The sequence below is a fragment of the Astatotilapia calliptera genome, chromosome 23, assembly GCF_900246225.1.
Source record: "Astatotilapia calliptera chromosome 23, fAstCal1.2, whole genome shotgun sequence".
Classification (NCBI taxonomy): Eukaryota; Metazoa; Chordata; class Actinopteri; order Cichliformes; family Cichlidae; genus Astatotilapia; species Astatotilapia calliptera.
This window is the reverse complement of record NC_039323.1, coordinates 13,775,045-13,802,345: the sequence shown is the minus strand read 5'-3', so window position 1 is coordinate 13,802,345 and position 27,301 is coordinate 13,775,045. Positions and strand designations below refer to the sequence as shown.

Genomic DNA, 27,301 nt, shown 5'->3' with positions numbered 1-27,301 from the left:
ATTTGGTGAAAGTTGCATAAAACAAGTAAATCACCTTTTAAAAGCCAACCAAACTTATTCACAAAATTCATCACACAAACTTGCAGTTATTTGTTTATATTCAGAGTGTTACTGTGGAGAGTGGAAAACAACAGTAATCATAGAAGCAATGCGCCAAAATAAAAGGAAAGTGAATGTGGGATCAGAGGAAAAATAATATTAAAGAAATGTTCTATACATTAATATAAAGGCACTATCAGTTTCTTCTTGCTTGCAGTAGTACTGTACTCAAACATTCCAGCTGTTAGTCATTAGTACCTTTCTCCTACTCCAGGTTGTCCTTTCAGACTAAAAAAACCCAAAAGAACAGCAGCTGTCTTTTAAGAAAAAACATGCACATTAATATCTGTGATAAATCACTGAAATAATGTGTGAAACATGTAAAAATTGAGAAGATCTCAGTGGAATAAAAAATTACCAGTCACGCACCAAAGGATGCAATGATCCAATCTGTTTTCTTTTGCTACAATTTGGTCCAAAAACATGTTAACACAGCATGTAGGAATGTAGCCGTGACCATCTGCACTAAACACTGTTTTGAAGCTGCTGAAGTAGTTGAGGTTTCCTGCTTTTATTTTGAAAGTCCACCCAAACATCAAACATGGTAAAAAACTCTTCTTGTCTTAAGGTTTGGGAAATTCTTTCTCACAGTATAGACTGAAACCTTCGTTTTCTCAACAGCTGCTCTAGCAATAAAAAAAAGTAGAAATTTCACCACAGTGTCTGAAAGGATTTCCCAACTAGACCCCAGTGAAACCAGCACTGCTTAATGTCTCGTACTTTCCCGGTGTACACGACTTGTCCCTGTGCAGCTTTGTTAATGCTTTTCTGTTGACACTTTTAGTTCACTTTGGGGTAGATCTTTTCATAGAAGAAGCTCTGTGCAAGGACAAAGAGTTCTCCGTCTTTTTCCCTGACGGCGTGGGCACGCACAAACTGAAACTGTTCAAGTGCAAACTCGTAAAATTCATTTTCGATTTTCCAGATGTTTGACTGCTGCAACTTGGCTATTGTCTCTTTGGTGGGGGGCTTCTTCTCTGTGGTCTTCCTAAGGTGGGATTTCTTTCCTGGAGGAACACAAGAAGGTTTAATGATTCCAGGTAGCATGTTGTTACTGCTCTACTAAAAAAGCATTCAGTCAGTTAAGTGTAAATTGAGACCAGGAAAAGGATTCGTCATATAAAAGTAACTCCAGTACTGACAGGGCTCGTTTTAAGGGCATCACAGCCACAAATAAGAAGTAACAGTATGAAATTGTGTTTTGTTGCTACCTGTTCTGTAGAGATCTGTGGCTCCCTTAAAGAAGCGTGGGAGTGCTGCCTCCAGGATCATGATGAAGTCCTCGAGTTCCTCCGTTACTCCCACTAACAGGTACTCGTTTACCAGGTTGTATTTGGCCTGTTCCAGAGCCCATCTACTGCCCGCGTTCCTGCACAAGAAACGGAGATCACAGTGTGAGTGAGTTTAATTTGGATCGCCTCATCTGAAGGCCAGGCTTTTCTTCTGTTACTTATCTACGTCTTTGACATCACTGCACAATACTCCCTAGCGATAGGTGGGTATTATGCAAAGACTGAGCAGCTTTCTTGAATTCTGCCGTTCTTATTTTCATGCTAGCTCTCTTCCAGCAAACTCTAAATTTTCTCAGTGATGAGCAAAGCCGTTGTTGCATTTAAGGAGCACAATGTCCAGGAATGCTGATCATTAAAAGAAAATGACTACATGAAAGGAAAAATGTCAAACTGCATGCATTAGTAACAAGGTTACTGTGATCACACTCATTTACTGTTTAATTCCTAATAATGAAAATGAATGACTCAGTTTATTTATTATTTATTTGAAAATAATCAAAATAATCTCCAAAGGGAATTCAAAGTCATTTCCAAACTGTACACAAGTTTTTTTTCCTTCTTTTTATAACAGATGAGTAATTATGATTTTAGTCACATTTCTAATTTCACTGTACAAAAAGCTAAAAATATACATATTCCTATTGTTGAGGTGAAATTTTAGAATAATGCTGACAAAAAAAAAAAATCTGTCTTTGGCTTTCAAAAGACATTTGAGGGTTATGAGGATGAATGATGAATGTTTTTCTTCTTTTGGAGGATAGGGAGGCTTTAATGAGAAGATCCTAGGTTGGACATATATAAATACTGCTTCTGCCACAGGCTGTTCAGTCACTAATGAGTCTGAGTACACAGATTGTGGACTATATATCTATATATGTGCTGTTTACATCGTCTGTGTAATATGTGATTAGTGAGGAGAAAAAAACCCTAAACAGAACTATACCATATCCTCATCACTGTTTACAAACAACAGATGGAGCCTTTTCTTTCACTCAGCTTGGAGAAAGAATAAATTGTCACACTGCGACTAATTCAAAACAGTCATCTAACATTTTATAACAGACACTGACAGTGAATTACACTTTAGTAGATAGTTAATTACATTACATTCAATTAATCCTTACATTAAGATTCTATTAAGATGTAATGACACTCCTCCAACGACAGTTTAGAGTACCAGACCTTCTTGGTATCCGTGGGTGGAGTGCTTGAGGGTGTTCCACCTGGGGGCTCCGTCGTCTCACTTGGAGACTTGAACGCTCATGTCAACAACGACAGTGAGACCTGAAGGGGCGTGAAGGGAGGAACGGCCTCCCAGATCTGAACCCTAGCGTATCCATAAGTGCACGTGGCATCACGACACCCTAGGCCACAGGTTGATCATCAATTTTGTAAATGTATCATCAGATCTGCAGCAGTATGTTCTGGACACTTGGGTGAAGAGAGGTGCTGAACTGTCAACTGATCACCACCTGGTGGTGTGTTGGACCCTGTGGCAGGGGATGATACTGGAGAGACCTGCGGGCCCCTAAAGGTATAGTGAAGGTGCGCTAAGAATGCCTGGTAGAGGCAATGCTGCAAGGCTGTCTTGGTTATCAATGCCTCTACAATGTTGTTGGAGGTTAGAGGCCATACCTCTGGAATGGATCTTTAAGAAGAGGAAACTGGACAGTGTGCTCCAACTATAGAGGGATCACAGTCCTCAGCCTCCCCAGGGAAATCTATGCCAGGGTGCTGGAAAGGAGAGTCTGTCCGTTAGCTGAACCTCGGATACAGGAGGAAATATGTGGTTTGCGTCCTTTTCACGGAACACTGGACCAGCTCTTTACCCTCTCGAGATTACTTGAGGGTACACAGGAGTTTGCACAACCAGTCTACATGTGTTTTGTGGACTCTGAAGAAGGCGTTTTACCGTGTCCCTCTGAGTCTTCTGTGGAAAGTGCCTCGGAAGTATAGGGCTTCTGGCCCATTGCCACGAGCCATTTGATCCTTGCAAGAGCTTGGTCCGTATAGCCGGCAATAAGTTGGACTCGTTTCCAGGTGGGTGTTGGACTCCGCCTTTGTCACTGATGCTTTTCATAATTTTTAGGGGACAGAATTTCTAGGCGTAGCCAAGTGGTGGAAGGCTTTCACTTGGGCGATCTCAGAATCTCATCTCTGCTTTTCGCAGATGATGTTTCCTGTAAAATAGTCAGATGTCTATTCATATTAATGTACAGAATTCACCTGCTTGCTGCTACTACTGCACATTCACCCAGTGTATATACTATATGTATGTATGTATATATATATATATATATATATTAGGGGTGCAACGATATTCGTATCGATATTGAACCGTTCGATACAGTGCTTTCGGTTCGGTACGCATATGTATCGAGCAATACAACATTTGTAATTTATTTTATCAATTTTCCTTCTGGCGATGCTGTCTGTGTTGAGCGCTCAGTGAATCTGCATTCGACTACTCCGCCTAGGCTCGACAGTGCAGCCTAGGCGGAGTAGTCGAATGCAGATTCACTGAGCGCTCAACACAGACAGCATAGTCAGAAGGAAGAGCGCAGGGCAAGCTAGCGAGACAGAAGTTAAGCTCTCCTTGTAACAGGCAAATTGAACCTCATTCAGATCTGGCGTTTGGAACTATTTTGGTTTTCATGTGGTGTGAACTAGTGTGTTAGCGCAGTTAGCTCGTTAAGTGTTGGCCGTCTAGCCCCATGCACGGAGCGATCGGCGGTAGCTCGTTAACGGAGATTTGCCGTGTTGTGGCGTTAAGGTCATTTCAACGAGATTAACCTGAAAGCACTAGTGGGAACACAACGAATATGACTGCACATTTACGCCGACATCATCCTAGTGCAAAGACAAAAACAACAAGCATGCTACTAACTTTAGCCGAGTCATTTAGACAGCTGTTAGCACATGATTCTCCTTATGCTGCTGAGAATATAGCCCAGAAGAAGCGGATAGTATAGCTTTTATTTTGGAAAGAGCCATTTCTCTGTAATAAACTCTCTTTTCCAAAGATGAGTGATTCCTCAATCAGATACAGGGCTCGCAATATCGCTAGCCCGACGTCCCGGAGCTAGCGATTTTTTCAGTCGGGCTACCAAAATCTATCTCTTCCCTGCCCGTCGGGCTATTGTAGGAAAAATAAAGGTCAATGCTTTTGCATTCTTTCAGAAATGTAGCTGGGTAATTATGTCATTGGCATCGGTGAGCCACTGTCAATATGTGACATATTGAAATCGCGTTTGAATTTGCGCTTGTTTTTTTGCTTTCACTTTGCAATCCTGCGAACTGTGTATAGAGAGTGACAGCACTGATCTGTGAGTGATGATAATTTGTGCACCAATTCCTCTGACATAGTCTTATTAATCGTTAGCTTACTATGCAAACATGACAAGTGAAATCTCCCGCAGCAAGCTTAAACATGTGAGAGGTTGATCGCGCAGAGAATCGCTGAGCTTATGTGAGTGCGTGTGTAAAAGCATTTCAGTTCTGCTGAGCCAAATAAGACAGGTCAGGGTGAAGAAGTGACAGCCAAAGAAAAGCTTACCACAAAACGGAGAAGTTATGACAAATCAGACTATAAGGCAAAAAGAAAGTGCAGCTTTATGGTTTCATGGACAAAAGAATTTCTGTGGCTGCAATATGACGAGCTAAATAACCAGGGCTGCACATAAGTGGTCCGCAGGTGCGCATTCGCTGTCAAAATAAAAAACACGCACAAGGGTTAGGGTTAAATTTAAGAACTGTACTTTTGAGTTAAAATATATATTTATAATTTTAATAAATGACAAATAAAAAATGCATGAACATTTTTTTTGTATCGAAAAAATATCGAACCGTGACACCAAAGTATCGAACCGAACCGTGAATTTTGTGTATCGTTGCACCCCTAATATATATATATATATATATATATATATATATATATATATAAAATGTTCTTCCTCTACACCCCCCCCCCCCCAATTTTTGCACATGTCGGGGAGCGTGTCAGGCTACATTTCACTGTGTGTTATACTTGTATAACTATGCATGTGACAAATAAAGAACCTTGAACCTTGGTTCTGATGGCTTCGTCAGGTGGTGGCCTCCAGCTCGCACTGAAGCAGTTCGCAGCTGAGTGTGAAGCAGTGGGAATGAGCAACTCCAAGTCTGAAGCCATGGTCCTCTGAAGCTCACAATTGATGGGAGCGGGCGATCGACAGACGGATTGGGTCCGTCGTGGTGAAGAGAGAGCTGAGTGTAAAGGCAAAGCTCTGTATTTACCGGCCGATCTACATTCCTACCCTCATCTACGGTCACGAGCTTTGGGTAGTGGCTGAAAGAATGAGATCATATATACAAGTGGCAGAAATTTGCTTTCCTCAAAGGGTGGCTGGCGTCTCCCTTAGAGACAGGGTGATGAGTTCAGCCATCTGGTAGGCCCTCAGAGTAGAGCCACTATTCCTCACTTTGAAAGGAGTCATTTGAAGTGGTTTGGGCATCTGACAAGGATGGCTCCTGGCTGACGTGTTCTGGGGATGTCCCATCAGGAGGACGCCCTGTGGCATGACCCGGGACATGCTGGACATGCACCCTCTCTACATTTATTTGTATTTCCCATTTTGTCCCTTCGAAACGACTTCTGCCCTGCGCCACTGCTGCATCCCGTTGATGCTAAGCTAGCAGCCTAAACAGGAGTTGTAGCAGTTCAGAGAAAGAGAATGATCGGGCTGTCAGGTGCAGCCCACTCACCAGCACTCTGAATAGTGACCACAGAAGAAAGGGATCTGCAACCACAGTTTCTCCGGAGCACAGTCAGACCCACCTGATGACACACACTCATCAAAGGTCTGAAACACAATGCGAAACGCTTGTCATTGTATTATCCAGACAAAAAACAGGTCATTCGAAAAGGATGCAAGCTGTAAAAGAAGCACCTTCTTGTCTCCTTGTTTCCTTCGTCGAAGGCCTGGTCTGTAGTCATCTCCAAAACGTAAAAAATAGTAGTACGATACAAGGCGCTCTATGGGATCACGCACCACATTGATGTACAGTGGTTTACCTTTCATGCCATGTCTGAACAAAAAGAAAAGGGAGGGCACATTCTTTAAAATCTTTCGAGACTTAATTTATACTTCACTGCAGCAGCACATGAAGCTGTGCTGCTGAATTTTATTGCATTCAAAAAGCATATTCTCCCTAGTGAAAGCATGGAGCAGCATCAGGGAGTGAGAGTGCAAGTTAACCGAATCTCTCTCACTGAGAAACACTTAGACCATTAGAATAATTACCTGTGATCACAGAGATGATAGTGTCAGGGGAGATAAGGACAACAATGCCATTAATCAACACTAAAGCACATGTTAGCGATCAATACGTGACCTCCCTTTATCTGCTCTGCTGGCTGTTTGTAACTAATCTGGATATTAATGGTATTACAGGAAATGAAGGGCCTTACTTTGAGAAGTCCAGATAAGCTACATGGCCGTGGTAGAAGCCGGGCTTCATCTCTCTCCATGAGGTGACGTTCCTGACAAAGCGCACCTGGAGACAAAGATAATGGAAACTAATTACGGAGCCGCGGGGAAACGGAGCCACAACAGAAATGTTTGTGCTACATGTTGCTACAAACTTTACTCAGTTACAGCGCAGAGTTCAAATACAGCAAAAGTGTCAACCCTTCCCAATGAACAAATGAGCATTTGCATTCATATTTATAACTGGAACACATTTTGATAATGAATAATAAATACTAATAATTTTTGGTCATGTGACAGGGTGGAGCCCTGTAGGTCAAAACGCTGTTATAACATGCAGGTGAATCCCAAAGAAGTACATGCCTGTCACTTCTTCGTCTGTTTTCAAGCACAAGCTCTGAACAAGCTGCAGATTTTGAGCACTTGAATTTCACATACAGCTCCAGTCACTAAAACATCCTTGACAGAGTCTTTCCTCTTACACTGCGCCACTGAATGGACAGAATATTTATCCATGCATGTTTTTGGTCTGGATGAGTCACAAAAGCTGCCGTTTAAGGAGAAGAAGTTCAAAGTAGAATGTCAAAGTAAAAACAAGCGTTAAGTAGCTAATGTCCATCCATTTTCTAAACCACTTATCCAATTTAGAGGGCTTGAGCCTAACCCAGCTGTCACAGAGCCAGGATACATACCGAACAGGTCGTCTGTCAGTCCACTGAACGGCTAACATAGAGAGACACAATCGCACTCTGATCTAACATGCGTGTCTTCAGCTTGTGGGAGGAAACTGGAGTACAGAAATTCTTTATCATAAAGATACTACAGAAATGAAACATGAGTATTAATGGTGTACACATTACATGATGATAACGTAATGATCTAAAACTCTGAGATTACTTAAAATGTGTTTATGTAAGCTTGAAAAGAAGTTCTTACTTAAATAAGGCACATAATCTGGTAACATTAAAAAAATTATTTCAATCAAATTCTGGCACCGACGTCTGTATAAAAGGTTCCTTAAGCTGTAACATTGTGTTCAAACAGTGTTCGGATGAAATGAAGATGATTAAATTGTGTGTCTACTAAAAGGTTTCTAAGGAAACTGCACATGGAGCACTAAAACACTGGAAAGTGGATCAGGTGGAACCAAAGCACAAATCACTGAAAATTACTTCATAGATTCATAGAATTTTCTAAATAGAGAACAAAAGCCTCTAAATAGAAAGAATACTGTCAAAGAAAGGCCGTTTACATGCTGAGAGGACGAGCAGCATCTGTGACCAAATGCTGAGGAGAGCAAACAAGGCCAAAAACTTTGAGAGGGTTAAGAAAGACAGATTTAGATGTGAACAAAACTTTATTACAGAAAAGTGAAATGTAAGGACACATACAGAATTATACCACAGCATATCAAGCCCACAGGGAAACAGGGTGATGGGAATATTGAAATCTTCTGGAATAAAACTGGTTCTTGAATGCTGCAGTCAGGAAAACAAAACAGAAGCAAACAAACACTAAGCTAATCTGAAGTTCAGGGACTTTTTGTGCCCAAGGCACAACACAAGACCTCATTCACATTTGCAATCATATCTGCTTGTATGAACAGTATTCAGTATACAACAGCCCACAGTTGGAGTTATAAAACCAAGCATGACAGAAAGACTGCAAACATACTGGCGACGCAGACGGTGACGTGCTGAATCACAATATGTAAACACTCTTAGCATATAACGCATCGCTTATAAATGTATTTCATCACAGACACCAAAACCAGCAGTGTTGATAAATATAAACCAAATCTAACCTAATAAAAACAGTCTAATATGTATTACACCATCTCCCTATCACATCCACCACCTTCAGAGCAGAGAGAAGGCAACTGGACTGCGGGTTGATATCAAGCTGGTGGCAGGGTTCAGGAAAGTCTGGTTTGCCTTATATATGATGCTTATTACCTTGAAAGACAAATTACCGTAATGAATTTCAGAAAATTTGAGAGCACTGAAGAATGTTAGGGTCAGTTGGTTCCATCAGTATTTAACTGTATAAATGACCAGGATGATGTTAAGTTTTCTTTCAGATTCTGCAAACATGGCCTCTCCACGAATACACTGGATGCGCAGTGGCAGCTCTCACCTGCATATCATCACCACCTGCACATATCCACTGCCTGGTAATAGATGTTTTTATTATAATGCACCAACTCAAATAAAATACACTCACCAAATTACGGTGACACACATCACTGCAGTAAGAAGAACCAATGAACACCAACCTAAATATGATCCATAGATATTCATGGGGTGCTTTGACCATTTGTGGAATGAGGGTGGTAAACATAAAGAGGTTTAGATATGAGGCTGGTGTAGATACATTCCCAGATGGACTATTATTATTATTATTATTATTTACAAAGTGGAATATGTACCTTTTTAAAATCTGCCTTTTATTTGCTCAAACTATTTTTGTTTTTTCTGCTCACGCTTAATATGGAGCCCATCCACTCTTTGATTAATGAGGCCCCTTGGACTTGCTTTAGGGTACACCACCAGTCTAAACCAGCGGACCAGTACCGGGCCGCGAGAGTTGAGGCTCGGGTGTGAAATCTATGGTTTTCAGGGTTTTTATCGTTAACTCTGTTTCCCTGGGTCTTTTCCCGTTGTTGTACTTCTCTGTCTTATTTTGAAAGAAGTATTTACGTGTTACCATAGCGACCAGAGAGCATTAAGGGGCAGAGAGGAGGATGTTAGTCACATTTCAGGAGGATGCTGCTAATAAAGTTACACAATTACACTGTGAATTTGCGTTTATTATTATATTTACAAATACCACCGTTTTTGTCTTGGTCGTATCATTTTATTATGTCGTATTTATCCACGATACCTTAAAGGCCGGTCCGTGAAAATATTGTCTGACATTAAATCGGTCCGTGGCGCAAAAAAGATTGGGGACCACTGATCTAAACTATTAAATAACTAAACGCCTTAGACGTTATAAACTTTAGCTTCTAGTGTAAATTATGCCACTGATCAACAGCATAAAAACACAACACATTACACACATGGACAATATTATGGACAATTAATTATGACATTTGAAACATACACAGATTAATATCACCCTACACTATTAATAAATATCGCAAAGTCAAACATACCTTGGCTGGACTGGATGTTTTAACTTGATACAAAAGTGTTCATATGTAAAAATGAATCTTGGCCGTGACGGGACTGCAGACTGTTGTTTACCCTCATACGTGTGTGTGTGTGCGTGCGTGTGTGTGTGAGGTGGGGGTGGTGAGTAGGTGCGAGCCTGTTGTGAGACGGCAGACAGGATATTACTTTGGCAACTACAAATAACACCACTATAGCTTCAGGGCATTTACACTGTGTGAACTGAGCTGCTCTCAGCAGTAAACATTCACTAAGAGTAACAGGATGCGGAGAAAGACACAGACAATTCTCAAACCAAAATATCATCAGGTTTCATTATTTTCAACGTGCAAACAAACACACCGGAGAGAGGGATTCATTAACAGACAACAGCCGCAGATGATTTTCCCTTCCACCACCACAGAGTACCTTTTTCATGAGTGATGTGGATCATCAGAATAGCGTGAAATTGGCAACTCTGTTTATTACAAGTGTTATTAATGAGAATAAGAGATGCAGCAATGTGCCAACACTGGCACAAAAGCAGGAAAGGGGATCGCTTGCAAGTAAACAAGGAAGCAAACAGGATACTAAATGTTAAAACACATTTTCTCTGACCTGAAGATTGCACATTCTTAAATATTCTCTCTAGGACTTCAGCATGTAAGAGTTGCAGAAATATGTCAAAAACAAAGTTAGCTCAACCTAGTGAGATGAGGGACAATAATGAATATTTCTAAGATACAGAAGAAACATTAGTGGAAAATACTCCACTGCGATCTGTCTAGGTATAGAAGCATAAACAGAGCCTTTAAAAATGTATTCCTGCGCAAAATATAATAAACGTTACTCTGTCATTTTGGCTGAGTGTGTGAAGTCTTACTTGGTCTTGTAGAGACATGACAGGGTTGTTCTTGGTTGTGTTGATGTGCAGAACGTGGAAGCGATTCTTCCCACACAGGTCGTAGGCGATGTTAGTGAAGGACGTGCTGGCTGTTTTGGGCACTCTGTTGTAGATGATGACCGTGTCGTCGTTTTCTACTATCGGCGAAACTTCCCGCCCACCCCCGTATTCGCTGTGACGCTGCTCTACTTCGGCCACCTCGTGTCTGGCTATGGTGCGTTCTGAACAAGCAAGTAAACACAGTCTGTTGTTAACATTTTAATTAAACAGCGCACAACTGAATAAGCACAATATTATAATATTCGATTTAGCACTAAAAAAGGACAGTCACTCCAGCTTATCACACCACCATGAAATAGTCAGTCAGTAGTTTTAGGGAGCAATTTGCATGCCAGGTAGCTGGATGTTGTTCGAAGAGATTTATTTAACCTTTATGTCTTCCTATTCGTCTTCTTTGTATTTGCTGATTAGCTAAACAGCTGGAATGAGTGAGGAGCAGGAGCAGACTGGCAGCTGCCAGATGAAATAAACCCTGAGATGAGATTCTCCCCTCCCACAGGAACATGGCATAAGGCCAGTGAAGCTTGTTAGTTAGCATGCCTTAATTAAAGAAAACAACAAGTCCTTCAAAGCACAATAACATCAAAACAAGTAATTAGGCTTTTGATGATAACATTGACAGGAGGCATAATTAAAGGTGTTTTCTCCCTCTTCTTTTCTCCACTGCAATGTTAATTAAAGACAATTACGCGAATGGCCTTGTGTCTCTTAGACCGGATGTGTGGCGCTCAGTATGCTGCAACATCCAGCAGTCCAGCAAATCCTTTACTGTCTGACACGATGAAGGCTGATGAAGCTCGGGGGGTGGAGGCTGTTTGAGTTCCTTTTGTCTCCATTTTAAGGCAGATGGATGGTCACTTATATTAAAGATTAAAGAAAATGGGATGTGTGCATATTTTTCTGTTAGGCGTGTGTTCCTGGTAACTTATTTACGGGTTGATTAAATGGAAGAAAAAATAGTCAGACCAGTCTTTAAGCAAGAACGACAGTGAAAGCAGTCCAAATTGAGCACAGTGTAAGTGGTGAGGTTAAACTAATGCATTTGTATTTAATGAGAGCCGCTTGAAAGCATATTTTGTATGACGTAAAAATGTCAAAATGCTGTTGAGATGGCTATGGAGCCGAATCTGGAACAAAATCTTTCTCAAGAAAAAAGATTAAACTAAGTACACTGGCAGGCGTCAGTGCTACTCAGCATCCTAGTAGATACACATATGACTTCTTGTTATCGAATTCAGAAGATTTTCAGGGAACCTTTGATGGCTGAGGAATAAAAATACTGAAACTACAACTTCAACAGTTTATTCAAACTAAAAAAAACATGTACAGTTATTTTTTCTGTGTTAATTTCCTGTAAGCATTAATTACTTTCATCTTTACTTTGATACAGTATAACTTTTGATATTTAAGATCATGATTTTTTCAGTTGGAAATTTTATGTTTGCAGATTTGGGTGTGTTTTTAGCCTTTTAAATCATCTTTGATTGATGAGTTTTGGCCTTGATCTCGCAGGGCGTCAATGTGGCATTAACTGAGAGAAGGGTGGAATCATGAGCGATGACTTCAGATATGTTGTGGAATGCACACAATGTCTGTGTAGGTTCTCAGTCATCCAGGTCATGGAAATTTAAGGCACTTGGAAAGAAAAGCGACTGGACTTCCTCTTTGAAGAGAAAGGAAACCTCAACATTGAAGTTTACCGGAAGCCCACACACCCAGATCAGTACCTATTCTTTGACTCCCACCACCCTCTGGAACACAAACTTGAAGTAATCAGGACCCTGCAACACTGAGCCAAAAACATTCCCTCTAAGCCAGAAGGGAAAGAAAGGGAACACACATAGGTAAAGAAAGCTCTTAAAATATTACACCAACTAAGGAGAAAATGAATGACAAACAGAACAATATTGTTATCTCTTATGTAGCAAGTTTATCAGAGAAACTCGGGAGAATCTTCTCCAACTATGACATCCCAGTATACCTCAAACCCACCAATACACTCAGACAAACACTGGTTCTTCCCAAGGACAAAACTCCTAAACAAAAACTAAACTACGTAATATATGCTGTTTTCTGCATCGAGGAGCGCTCAGACCTCTACAGTGGAGAAAACAAAGAGCCAGTCCATAAACACATGGCACAACACGGAAGAGCCACCTCAACAGGACAAGACTCAGCTGTACATCTGCATCTAAAAGACAAAGAAGACAGATGGACTGAAAGAGCCATCTACAGTGGCTTGCAAAAGTATTCGGCCCCCTTGAACTTTGCAGTTATTTATTTGTAAAAAATGTTTGGAATCATGTATGATTTTCGTTCCACTTCTCACGTGTACACCACTTTGTGTTGGTCTTTCACGTGGAATTCCAATAAAATTGATTCATTTTGCAAGCCACTGTATGTGCACAGAGGGGGTGGCTTCCAACACCAACTGTCTGCCACCCGCAATCCAGTGTTGAGATCCCTTCCGAAGCACCTTAACACCCACTCACGTCACTTGATCTCAATAGGTCACAGGACAGGGTGAGGCAAGGTCTTAAAATGGTTTCACCCAATACCTCTGTTAATAATGACCCACACCCTTTTTCATACCTTGGCTCATGTGATGAGTCTACGACCCTCTTAAGGGACAACTCCCAATACAGCTTAAAAAGCTGGGACTCTCTGCCATTTGGACTTAAAACTGAAGAAGCTTCTCAAATGAGAGGTGAAACATCTTCTATTCTATTGTATTCATTTGTATTATTTTAAACATTAAAATACTTAATTATCACTTCCACAACATCTGCTTGATTAGGCTTATAAAATGCAGATGACCAGGGTTAATTTTCTTGGTTGCCAGGGCGACACATCCCCTCTGAATAAATTTAGTCAAAAAAAATGTGATAATTATTATCCTTGAATATAAACTAATAAGATTTATTATAAGTCACTATTTCACATTTTGCTGTGAGCACATATTCCCGATATACACGTGTACAGCTCGCTTCAATCAAACTTTATTAGTAAGTGATGAAAAACACTGTTTGTGTTTATCTTAGAAGTCCATTGCACAAAACTACTACTAATCTTCTGGTTTCTAAACGGATATAGCCTCCAGTGTCAGCGTTTTTCAGTGTCCCAAATTTCTTCTAAAGTTGGGAAACGAGCTCAAACTTGCAGACACACAGAGCCAAATGAAGATCAGATCCTGCTGTAGATGATTTGGCCTCACAGAGCTCTGATCCAAACAAAATGATTCATTGCAGCATTTCTGTGTTCAACCACGCTTGACGTTTTGTGCTTGTAACCCAACATGGAACTTGTCTGTGTTTCCAGGAATCTTTACTGAATATTAATGTGGAATGTCTGGCAGTCTGCGCAGGTGATGGCTGCACTCTGTTTTCACATTTGAAAGGTACAAGTGAAAGAAGTAATTGTGCAGTAAGGAAACAACATGGCTAGATTACAAAAAATTGTCATCACTTGTGTGTACTTTTCTGCAATAAATGTTTAAAATTACTTTTGAAAAAAATGTCTATATATTATATTCTTATGTTGATGACCAAAGATTCTTTGGTGGGTGCCAAGTTTTTATTTATTTATTTACATAAACAGGGAAAACCCTGTGCTTGAAGGGATATACTTCTGATGGGTGGAAAAATATGGATTTCCATCAAAATCAAAATTAAAACATACTGGCGTTGTTTTCAGGTTTATCCTTTTCCAATTAGGTCAAATCCGTGTACACAATTAGCCTGGGGAGGCTTTGGTGCATAAGCTTATTGAGACTGGAATATCTATGTATGTGTGTCACATGTCTATGTTGATAAACACTACTCTTCTAAATTATCTTACAGTCTTACAATCTGATGATAATAACAAAGAGTATAATAAACACTGAATTCAATAATAAGCAAAGCCACTATGGAAACTAGCTGAAACCAAACTGAACTGAAAATAAAAATGAAAATAAATTGATCACAATAACGTCGATGTTTGAGGACTTTCAGCATTGTTATGTAAATGATTTTTAAGTTTTAAAAATCTCCTGACTTTTTTCCTATAATGTAATTTTTGGTAAAAACTTGTCCGAATGTTTTCACTTTTTATAAATTACAAATTCTATGTTGCATTGCCGCAGTTTTCAAGCCTCAATAAGCTGGGTTACTAGGTGAACCCACCTTTGCTGTGGTCTTACCTAGTTTGGCTCTGGACTCGTCCAATTTCTGGATCTGATTCTCGATCAGCAGCATCGCCACTCCGAATGCCAAAACAGCCAAAAGCTGGATCTTCGGCAGCATCATGATCCTTAAAATCCCCATCAAACAACCGAATGAATCATGCCGTGGATGCCGGTAGCTTCAGGTTTCACATCCACTGATAACGTTTAACCCAGCACAAGCGTCTGCTGCTGGAAACTGGACTGACTCGGATGTTTTGATTTATATATTGCAAATCGAAATCCGGACGCCGAGGTTAGTTGCTGAGCATCATTAGTAGATATAGAGCTCAGCAGCCATCCTGCAGGGTTAACTCAGCGTTAGCAAAACAAACTAACAGCAGCTAGCTCCGTGCTAACACTGGCCAACCTCACACTACCGGCATATTTCAAAACCAGCTTCGCTGTTCGTGTTTTATTTTGGACTTAACCTGCTTTGCCAACCGCGAGTTCGTGCTGAGCTCACAGACATGAAGGCAGTGAAACACAGGTGACTGCATGAAAGATAACCGAGTCCAAACTAAGCTTCTAGCAGGAGTGTCGCTTCTTCTTCATCCTGTGTTTTCATTGGACAACCTCAGAAGAACTCTAAAGGCTCATGTCGCCACCTACTGGACGGCAGTGTGTGCAACAATTATTCCCCACAATGCATAGAGAAAGTTCACAAGATGTTAGTGAGACAAGCTGTTTTGTATGATTTGGAAATGGTGGCGCTGACAAAAAGAAAGGAGGCTGAGATGGAGAAGGGTCACTGGGAGTGACCAGAATGGACAGCATTAGAAACATGTCAGAAGGACAGTTCAGGACAGGTGCTTACAGAGTTAGAGAGGCAAGGCTGAGATGGTGTGGACATGTGCACGGAAGAGAGAGCGCATACAGTGAACAAAGGTTGCTGAAATAGAAGCTGCCAGGCAATAGAAAAAGCAGAAGACCATACAGAAACAGGAGGGTGCTTGGGGTAGGGTGGGTAAGGTAGATGATCCATTCCTGCCCTAAAGGGACCAATCAAAAGAAGACGAGACGGAAAATAAGTAAAGGTTAGAACCACCATGCTTAGCCCAACAGTCCAATAGATATATAAAACCTTAATTTTGCTGTCTTTAAAGATGGTTCATCATCACTGACTATACAAAAACCATATTTAAATTCTTACACTGCTGTTTCTGTCACAATCTAAGAGGTATAGTTATGCATGTAATTTAATAAATGTAGTATTTGTTTAGTTTTTTAGAAAACAAAGTCAGTAAATAAACTCAATACAATAGTTCAGATATACACGATTCATTAAAACAACCCAACAAACATATATTTGTGGTATGTAAATACACAGAAAGTTTTAAAGATGTGCAGAAACTTTGTTAAAACACATCTAATCTACTACAATCCAAGGGTTGATCATGTGACGCTCACACATTTTAAGTTACTTCTGACTAAAAAAAACACACTGTTGCAGTCTGGCTCTCATGTGAGGACACAGGACAACCCCAAAAATAACAGAAGGTTTGCTTTACATTCCATTATAAGTTCGACTATCAACCATGTGTCTTATTTTTGTATTTTTCTCTATATAAATAAAGACATTTCCTTCATAAATTAATGCAAAAAATGTACCAGAAATTAAGAAAGGTAAGTTTGACAAATTTCCACAAGGAAGTACTTGAATGAAAGGTGCTACTCTGTTTTTAGCAATAACTTTTCATCTGATTTAAAGGTTTTTCTCCACTATGATTATGGTAGCAAGGTAGTAAACGGTTAAAAATATTATTTATTTTATAAAAGGTTACATTAAGCTGGAAACAAACAAGGAAAAAGAAGTTACTTTCCAAATCTGAAGAACTACACCCCTGAACCCTGGATAACTGCAACCTTAGCAAGAAGTGTATTTGCATAATTGCAACAGAGATCCTTCCACTTGAACCTGATCTTGGCAGATTTTGGGAAAAGATGAGAATTTTGGTATTTTATTGTTATTAGGAGGAGTTAAGAATCTATTTTTATGAAATGTCTTTATAAATCAAGAACTGTTTTGGTGGCAGTGATGATTTTAGTCATTTGGGAAATCCATGGTTTAAAAGCTTGTAAAATATTTCATGTTATTTATTTAGTATTGTTTGCATGTTATGTTGTTACTGGCTGTGTATTTTGCTGTTTTATTGTAAGCACAAATCTTCTACAGATCTCTTAAACTGTTTGTTCTGTTTTAATCTCTTAACCTCATCCAATCTATCACCTGCTTTATGAAGATGTTTAACTTATCTCACATCTCCATCTCAAAGAGTTATTAAAATGCTGAACATGCTCTTAGTTCTCCACTACATTGCACAACTGACATAGTGTGGAGGCCTCTTCCCAATTAAACACAGAGGGGAATGAATGTAATTTGGATCTGTGGGTGAGTAAAGATGAAAAACCTTACAGGATTTTTGAATTTCAGGCAAAAGCCAAATATTTAGAAACTTGATATGATTATAAAGAAACTCAAGTTTTTCACCATTGCAGCTATTCAGAGGTCTGACAACTGATTTCTGTAAGTGAATGCATGTTTTTGGTATTGTACTGATAACGTTGTCAGCAGAAGTTCAGGTTGCTGACGGAACTCGGGCTTAAAAAAAAGCATGCATGAGGTGGTGGTAACAGAGCTGATCCACACCTCAAAGGTCAAACAGAAGTCTCATTGCACGTGTGCTGTTCACAGATAAGTTAACTTCCTTGTCCAATGTGAGTAGGGAAGAGGGGGGAGATACCAAAGTGAGTTATCAGAGCATTGAGATGTATCAGGTAACCTTTAGTTTCCCTCATAAATCTGTGTTGTGAGTTGGATCTTGACGCTTCCTCTCAGTGAACACAGCAAACTCAAATTGTATAAGCGGCCATTGGATGCGAGCTTTGACCCTAGAAGATGTTTGAGAACAACTAAAGTGTAGTAAATGTATTCCAGCCAGTACCCAGGGTTTTAAACGACACCTCACTAGAATGATAAAAACAAAAACCCCTGCCACATGACAACATCTGCTCAGATGTTGATCACAATATTTTTGAGCATCTTAAGGATACAACTGAACCAGCCCGGGTCAGAGAGGTACCACCGCTAAAGCCCACAGATCCAGAGGTCTAACCTCCAACATCCTAATGCAAAGCAACCAGTTTCAGAGATCTGCTGTCCACTCAACGACTGGCTACAGCTGTTTTAGAGTTATGGAGAAGGTTTTAATATTGTGGCTGATCTCTCTTAATTATTTTCTACATTAAATAGTGTTAAAAGTAGTTATTGTTGCTTTTGAATTTTTACTTCTATTTACTTTTTTTCCCACTACAATTCATATTTTTTTCAACTACGGTGGTCATGTAGAGGTTCACATTTCTAGTTTTTAGACTTTCAATTAAGCTTAGTATTTCTGTCAAATAACTAACAGATCTTTGGCTTTGCTGGGACATGTTCTAGAAAAACTGCATCATTGTGCTTTGGTCGCAGCTGGACTTGGATACGCAGTAGAATCATTTACTGATTTCTTCATGGTAGTGCTCACCAAACCCACTGTCGCCTTATAGATGTGGAATGCCCCGTGCCTCATTTTAAGGATAAAGGTCATCACTCATAACAACTTCCTATTGATTTGGAGTAATACACTGGGTACATGGACACATGGATTCAAATTATTTATACTTTTACATTTTTATTTTATGGTCCTGCTATTTTAAAATCAGGAGTGTTTGGATTGCACTGTCATACAGGGATGATTATTAGGCTTCCAACATTGGGAGAAAGAAAAACCGCCCAAATATTTTGTTTTCCTGCATTTTTTTAAGGAAGGTACTGTAGATAAGATCAGATTCTTAGAGTGATCAGGAAATAAGAACAACAAAAGGAAAAAAGATCTTCAATCGTGAATTTACGCTTCATTAAAAAAGCAGTGATGCTGAACTGATCCGCTAGGTGGTGCCAGAGGTCCGGGTATGAGGACATGTTTTCAGTAAAAGAGCCATTTTTCAAAGACCAGTGTGATGGAAACTGGGCCCTGTCCGCTGGACGTTACTGAAGAGCACTATGAAATGTAATGGGTCCATGCTCGGCCTTGTGGCCCCGGCCTTGCAAAGCTTTAGATTACTGGTTTTTGGACCCCCAATGGACTTCAGGCTAGAAATCCTCCAGAAAGGTAATATTTTTCATAGTGAACTTCAAGACTGCAGCCAGTCGTCAGGTGTATTTGTAAAACATCTGAATATTTGAAATCTGTCTGTGCATAAAATGTCAGAAAGAAACGAAAAACAGGGATTATTATTCTTTTAGTGCCAAATGAACCTATTTAGACATCTTTAGTTGTCTGACTAACTTTCAGAAACTTCCAAACGTGGAGTTTATACCACAGAAACATGCAAAATGATCAAATATTCACATTTAAGAAACTAATTTTCTGTCAAATAACTAATCAGCTAATTTATTCAGCTCTAGAGTAATCCCTGGTGCCTAGGTGTCGGTGAAAATATTAAAATTTTCATGCATTGTAAGCAAGGGGCAAGAAAAAAAAAAGCAATACATTATTGTAATCATATTATTTGTCTAAAGAAACACTGTTCATAAAATCATTGCCCAATTTGTTATTATTCATCAAACAATTGTATCACTTTAGTTCAGGCCTTTTCTGTTGTGAGTGGCTGTGTGCAGACAGGAATAGGACCCAAGGTGCAGACTCCGGAGACAGATGTGAACTCAAAACAACTTTAATGTTAAACTCAAATATAACATAACTGGAAAAATCAAAATAAACTTACACCGGCAGACTGACAGAACACACAGCTAAGTAAACGGTAGATCACAACACAGACACAAAGAAACACAGGGCTTAAATACACAGAGGGAGCAATCAGGGAATGGGTAACAGGAGGGAAACACAGCTGGGGCAAATCAGAACTGACGAGACAAGGAAGCGTAACCTGAACACACTGAGATAAGACAGAGACCTTCAAAGTAAAACAGGAAACACAAAACACAGACTGAACAAAAGACACAGACTCACATGCAGGCACTACAGTGGGACCAGGGCAGACACAGACACTGACTGGACACGGGGATATAGCAACTAAGGATACACAGAGATGCGAACTAGACAAGGGAATACAGCTGACAAGGGAGACAGAGCAACTAGAGAAGACAGAGACATAAACCATAAGACAGAACTCAAAGAAACCAAAGACTAGAAATGATAAATAATATAATAAACTCAAAAACCCTGGGTCAACGACCCAAGCATCCTAACATTTTCGTGTGTGCTTTTGCCATAATTGTGACTTTAGATCAAAGTACTGTGGATTTGCTTTGCAGAAAGGACAAGATTGAGATTGCAAAATTGCAGTGATCAGGTGTAACATATGAACACGCGAGGTTTCATACTGTTAATGTGCCACATTACTTTTCTTAGGGAGTTAATAAGTAATGCATGAGCAATACTTTGCAATCCCAACGCAGTTACATTTACTTAATAACTGGTGAAGCTTTAGGAAAAGAAAATAGAACATGATTCTGCTGTGCCAAAAATTGTTAAGCAGAAAAGAAGCTTAAGAAGGGTTGTCTCATAGTCTCAATAACTTCCTTTAAAATTAAATTAAAACAATTAATGACTCACTTTAAGAGTGATTAAATGTTATTAAATGTAACTACTACTTAATACTTTCATTAATTTCAATTATCAAGAAATGTGATTTCATGCAAATCACTGAAACTCTCTTTGCTGGATTTAAGGGCATAATCCAGCAGAGTAACAGACAGCTGTGCTGTCGTGGTATGAAAGATCAGTCCTGTTACATCTGAACAGTCAGCAAGGATTATACCAAAGACACAGCATCTATCTGAGGAAGGAGCACAGATTTTATTCAATTACACTGAAACAATGTGGAAGTAATTTTATTTATCATTGGGCGCTGCAGGGCAAGAGATAACATGTAACTGATGACCACTTGTTTTGATAACGCTAATAGGATAAACAACACAATAATCAATATGAGTGTTGTTTCAGATGGTTGGAGCATGACTTGTATGAAAGCAGAAATAAACTGTTTTGGCTTTTGATAAATGTAATTTCATTTTTCTCAAGATTTCTTTCAAGTACACATTTTACAAAGTGCAGAAAATTTAATCATGTTAAAACTTTCAAAGTATAAGAGTGTCAAAACTATGGTGCAGTCTTATGAAAAATCAGCTGTCCCTAAATTAATAACTACATTATATGTACATTTCACAAGCCTCTTCACACTCATTTTCCACTGGTTAGTTTCAAACTGTACAAACCTACTAAATGTCGCTGCACCATTAGAACATAACCAATGTCCTAGAAAGTAAACACTTCAGTATATATGGCTCATAGACTGTATGGTAAGGAGGGAGCTCTGGCTAATAAAGTCCTGTCTGGAAAACAGTAGCAGATCTTGGTATTTTATAACACTTGCTGAGTTGTCTATCAGATTCTGACTGAGATTATTTCTTTTTGCAACCAGAAGAGTGGCCCCTTCAAAATACATTTGCATTTGTTTTACTTTTCAGACCCAGAAGCTATATTCATGCTCAAGAGGAGAGTAAACTAGCCTCTGTAAAAACAAAGCCATTGTATTTTTATAGGTTGTAAAATAATCCCTAAAACAGTAGTTTTAGGTGGATAAAAGGCCTTAAGGTTAGTCATGTTAGAGCAGGTATGACTTTGCTGCATGTATGAATGCACATTAAAATAATACATTCATAAAATAAACTTTAATTCCATTTAACCAATAGTACCAACAACAACATTTGCTCAGTTAGGCAAGAATTAGACATGACATTTTCTATTTCTATTTATTTATTATTTGTTTATTTATTAAAGTATCAGGTTAATGTGGCAAACATGTTGTCTTTTCCACTCCAGTTCAAAATGGGGATGCATTAGCAAGCTAATGCTAATTTGCTAATGCTAACGTTGACTAAGCTAGCTGGCAACAGTAGCTGCATTTTGAAAAAAATAGTATGATGTTAAGGAAGGGTCCATAAAGAGACTCTGTAAGACTTTGTAAAGAAAAGAAAGGTTCACTTAAAGAGGCTCTCAGATACAATTTAACCGTGGTTCCACTGAGCTGATGTGTGTCTAAATTCCTCGAAAGGCATAGCAAAGGTTTGTCTATTAAGACTTTGACTGGAAAGCCCCAACCTGGAAACAGACCTTCATCCAAGTAAGTAGAAGATACGTTACTGACATAATATCACAAACAAAACTGTTAAAAAAAAACTTGGGAGCATTTAAAACAAGAGGTGGGTCATGTGAAAAAGAACGTTTTCGCAAGACTCTGTTCCTGTGAAAAACTAAACTCCACCTCATGATTCAGTAACTTGAATGATTTTCTGTATGACTCAGTCTCACGTTGTTGTGGAAGAATTTCACAACAACTCATCAACCTTCACACACCGTGCTGACGGATGTATGAACACCTCTGCTTGGAAGAGCCATACTTGTTCAGTGTTTTTCTAATTTAACTGTCATGAACTTTAACATTTACATAATAACTAAAGACTGTGGATTCTGAGATGTAGCTGCTGGAGTTTTCCAACATCTCTGAGCACTGTACAATCTGACCTTGAGGTGAATTTGCAGGGACATTATGTCAACACACGTCCGACAGCTCGAGACCAGCAAACTGCCAAAACCTCTGCTTTTGTAGAGGCGCTCACACTTGCTGATAATCAGTAAATCAAGTACATTTAATTAGCATATGGATTTCTTAATTTCTGTGGGAGCAGTAGGTAGTAGTAGTTGTTGTATTGCATCTTAGTGCTTCCCTACTGGGTAGATTTCACAAGAACCTGTGCAAATATCCCTTTGTTTTAATTTTTTATTTTTTATCCCTGTCAAACATGACATTTGCACATTCCTCCACTGAGTTTAATATATGCGTTATGTGTTGTGCTACTGAATTTAGTGTCAGAACAGGTAAGAATCACCTTTTATTTAACACAGACACACATACAAAATATACAGCACAGACTTTATAATTGTGATTACATTTGAAAAAGTAACATGAAATTAGGCCTGAAACCGGTCTTCCAAATTAAAGTAGAGAGAAATAAAAAATGAATGCTGAATGTAGAAAAGTTATCACAGAGCGTATTAAAACAGACATGGTTCTACACGTAGTCAAACCTCTGGTTTGTCTGCCTTTCATCCATACTCTGAGCTTTGTAGGAGTCGTTGTAGACGGGCCGGGATCTGGTGTCAGGCCTGTACATCGTGTTCTGGGAGGCAGCTTTGTAGGCCATCCCATCATACCTGAGGGATAGCGTCACATACATCAAACACTGAAAATATAATCTATGTGCGTACTGTATTTTGCCCTATTTTGCAGTTTTCACATCTCTGCTACTTTATTGTTCAGGAACAGAGAGGTTACTGTCCCTACCAATCTTTTTAAAGATCACAAATAGTTATAAATTACCGGTGTTTCTCTGGTGTCATTGCACGGCAGGCCAGGCACATCAAGATGCCACCGATGAACAAGATAGCGCCACCGATCCAACCCACGAAAAGTGCAGGGCCAAAAGTATACCTGAAAGATTATTAAGGTTAAACATTACCAAAATTAATTCAGCAGGTAATATATTACTATATATATATATGCTAATTTCAGTTTATCTTTACCTTGGCGTCAGAGCTCCCGTTAGTCCACCAACATTGCCTGTACTGCTGAATCCACTGGCAAATGTAGTGAACTGAAAACTTTGTACAATCAAATTAGCAAAGGCTGACACCCCAGCAATCCCACAGACACCTGAAAAAAAAACCGAATTAATGCTGGTATTATCGCAAAACCGTTCTTCTTCGATATCACCTGAGCATTGTTAGTGAAGTAACCTGCAAGGAGAAGCATGATCCCAGCCGACAGAGTCATGGTGGCTTTCAAGTTGTCCTCCATGTTCCCCATTTTCAAGCACTTCAGCGAGAATATGGCGATCAGTAAGCCGATAGCGCCAAGGACGATCCCAACAATCATCAAGGCTCGGACGGCTTGGAGCAGAGCTGAAAATCAAAGTTATGACATTTAGCATATGTTTAGGATATATCTGTTTGTGAGATTGGTATTACCTTGTAGATACTTTAAGATTTATCAAAAAGAAAATGAAAAAAGAAAAAGAAAATGCTGCCAATTAACTCAATGAGTTTAAATAAATAAAAGATATACAATATTCAAACAACCCAAACCTAAATATATTTCAAATGAGTAGAAAATTGAACTGTATTATAATACATAAGTTCAAATTTTAGGTTTAAATATTTCTGGAGTGTTGCAAGTTAAGCATGCATGTTAAAATATCTTCTTTTTATGGTTAATGTACTGCGCTGTATGTTTTAGAAGGCAACACTGTGCCTTGTACAGCTTTAGTTATTATGTACTAAAGGTAATATATACAAAAAATGTGATTATGATTTGACTACGCAACATTATATTAAAAGGTTTAAATTAACTTTTACTCAGCATCATTTATATTCATCCAGTCATAATCAGCTCTTTTTAAAAACCACTTGAAGTTTTGACAATACATTTCGCTAATTATATTTTTGTACTTTTACTTCTGAGTACTTCTTTGATCATGGCCACCATAATACAAATCACACACTAGAAACTAATTATAACTGTAAGGTAGCAGCTTCAATAGTTCAATATATTTTGTCACAGGAAAACGGCAGGTCGGCCATCATTAAAAGTTTCCGCTGAAGATAATATCTGGCATGAAAGAGACAAGAGATATCGTCATTAGAAACTGAACTTGCTTTTATTTTCGTAATTAGTTTGAAACCGTGGTTAAAATGAGTAAAATGTAATACAAAAAGAGATCAAGGTGTTTTACAGCATAATACAATCAACTATTATGCAAGGATTTCTACCTTCTTCTACATATATTATGGAAATATATGAATCCATAGACATACAAGAATAACTGGGCTGAATTACAAGTTTAGCAGTAGTTCTAAAAAGTCTCTGAAAGGGGATCAAAATCCCCGGCAATAATAAATATATTAGTTTTACTGATGCACATGTGCATCATGAATAGAGGCAGGAAAAGCCCGACACTCACGGCATTCACTTTCAATTAAAATGTTTTAAAAAGGGAGAAAAAAAAGCACATTACAGTTATTTTCCAGCACTCATAAATCAAAGCAGCGTGTGGTGAAACACACTGAACTAAATGCCATCTTTCAGCGTCCTCAGATATTGTACCTGTATTATTCTAGATTTAATCCCTTAAGACCTTATATACAATATGCTCTACACTACATTCAGCTGTTAAGTACAGAGTGTGGAAATGTACTTTACATTGTGTGACACTCTGCTAAAGCTTGTGCTTGCTCAGCTAAGCTTTGGATGTCTCATCAAATTTCTATTTGATTCCGGAGAGACACCATCTTTTCTGCAGTCGACTGCATTTTTATTCCAGGGCTGGTCGGAAAAGTGGCAGGGGGTGGAAATGGGGGGGAAAATCTGCCCTAAAACCTCCCAAATATTCTAAAGTACCTTCCGAGGTCCTTTAGAAAATGTTCTCCTTAATCCGACATGTCGAGAAATATTTGATAAATGTCTTTTTCTCTTGGAGTGTAATTCTCTTACCTGGCAGGCCAAGTATGGTGAAATAAGGCCGACACTGTGTGGTACCGTACGTCGTCCCTACACACGACTTCCATAAACCAGAATAGGTATAAAAATTTGTTATTACTGTAAAAGATCGGTCTTGTAAGCTCCACTCGTCCATTGTTGTTGCAGCCGATATTAAAAACAGGCCCAACGTCGACAACATGAATCCTATTAACTGGGTCATTGTGGCAGCCATTTTAGATGTTCCACTCAAACTGAGTTACCACCAGAGTCAGACAGTCATGAAATGGCAGTGTTTGACTGCTGCCTGCTGTTATGTAGGCTTCGACATGGAACAGACCTTATCTGATGTTTACCCAAGACTTACTTCCAGGTTCCGGGAAACTGTGGGGAGCACATTTTCCCCTCCTTTCGAAACAGGGTGTGAAAACACACGCCAAACATGGTTCTTTGTATTGTTCTTCTTTCTGAATTAATATTTAAACCACCTACATGTATTGCATAACCCCCCCCCCAAAAAAAAGTCAATTTCATTTTTTTGCCATGTCCGTTGGTATTATTGATTTAAAACATACCTGGCAGGCCGAGGATGGTGAAGTATGGTCGACACTCTGTGAAGCCGGAGCTCTGCCTAACACAGGACCTCCACAGGCCCGAGTACGAGTACACGGCTGTCACAACGTTGTCAAAGAGGTCTTGTGTGGCCCACTGGTCCATCCCCGTCGCGGCGATTATTCCCGCTATTCCTATCAAACTCAGAACGAAGCCTAAACCCTGACACAACGTGGCCGCCATGCTGGCGTCTTCTTTCTGCCGCTGGAAACCGTCAAGTGCTCTCAGCTCAGCCTTTCCTCAGCACTGCAGCTGTGTTTGAATATGATATCGTCCAGTATGAAGTCTAAAAGGACTTTACCAGTAACCCCGCGTGTTTGCACTTATGTACAGATTTGGGTGGAGCGTATCAGTATCAGTGTCGATTAATGTTGGTAAGGAGTGTTCGTCGTGTAGAGGGTTGGAAGTCTGTTTGTGAGTTTGTGTAAATGGTCTTTGAAAATCTAAAATGGGGAAATGATGATGGTCTGTTGGTAAATTGGTAAAAGGAGGTCATTCAGCTTCTATACCAGATTTGTTGGGTAGAAATGGTAAACAGACTGGTTCTTATATAGCGCTTTTCTACTCTTTTGGAACACTCAAAGTGCTTTATACAACAATCATCTGAGTGTTCGTTAATCTAAAAAGAAATAAAGTTAGACCACTTAATTTGATTTTAGATTAACAAACACTCAAGGTCATGTTTTAGTCATGCCATGAAATTGATCCTTTTACACTATTTTCTTCTGCTTTAAACACGTCACCACAATAAATGTGTCACAAGAATGACCTACTTCCTGATTCTGAACGAATCTGAACACATAGTGTGCAGACTGGTTTTTTATAACTAAGTCCAATAGGTTCTTTCTACCTGGACTGTTCAGACTTGGTTTGGTCAGATTTGAGTGACAGTAGCTGGAAAATGAGGATCA

General features: G+C 39.3%; 2 protein-coding genes across 2 annotated transcripts; both read right to left on the bottom strand.

Moving 5' to 3' along the window:
- Positions 1–80: 80 nt before the first annotated feature.
- Positions 81–15,755, bottom strand: hs2st1b (heparan sulfate 2-O-sulfotransferase 1b). The gene is made up of 7 exons (XM_026159290.1): positions 15,156–15,755; positions 10,895–11,136; positions 6,841–6,926; positions 6,320–6,458; positions 6,135–6,232; positions 1,311–1,468; positions 81–1,106 (listed from the first exon to the last, which is right to left on the bottom strand). Exons 1-7 carry the CDS (start codon positions 15,277–15,279, stop codon positions 880–882), a joined length of 1,074 nt encoding a protein of 357 aa, XP_026015075.1. The 5' UTR covers positions 15,280–15,755; the 3' UTR covers positions 81–879.
- Positions 15,756–23,233: 7,478 nt separating this feature from the next.
- On the bottom strand, positions 23,234–26,974 carry LOC113016372 (claudin-18). The gene is made up of 5 exons (XM_026159158.1): positions 26,354–26,974; positions 24,041–24,205; positions 23,828–23,957; positions 23,625–23,735; positions 23,234–23,458 (listed from the first exon to the last, which is right to left on the bottom strand). The coding sequence occupies exons 1-5, from the start codon at positions 26,571–26,573 to the stop codon at positions 23,317–23,319; spliced, it is 768 nt and encodes a 255-aa protein (XP_026014943.1). The 5' UTR covers positions 26,574–26,974; the 3' UTR covers positions 23,234–23,316.
- Between the last annotated feature and the right edge of the window lie 327 nt (positions 26,975–27,301).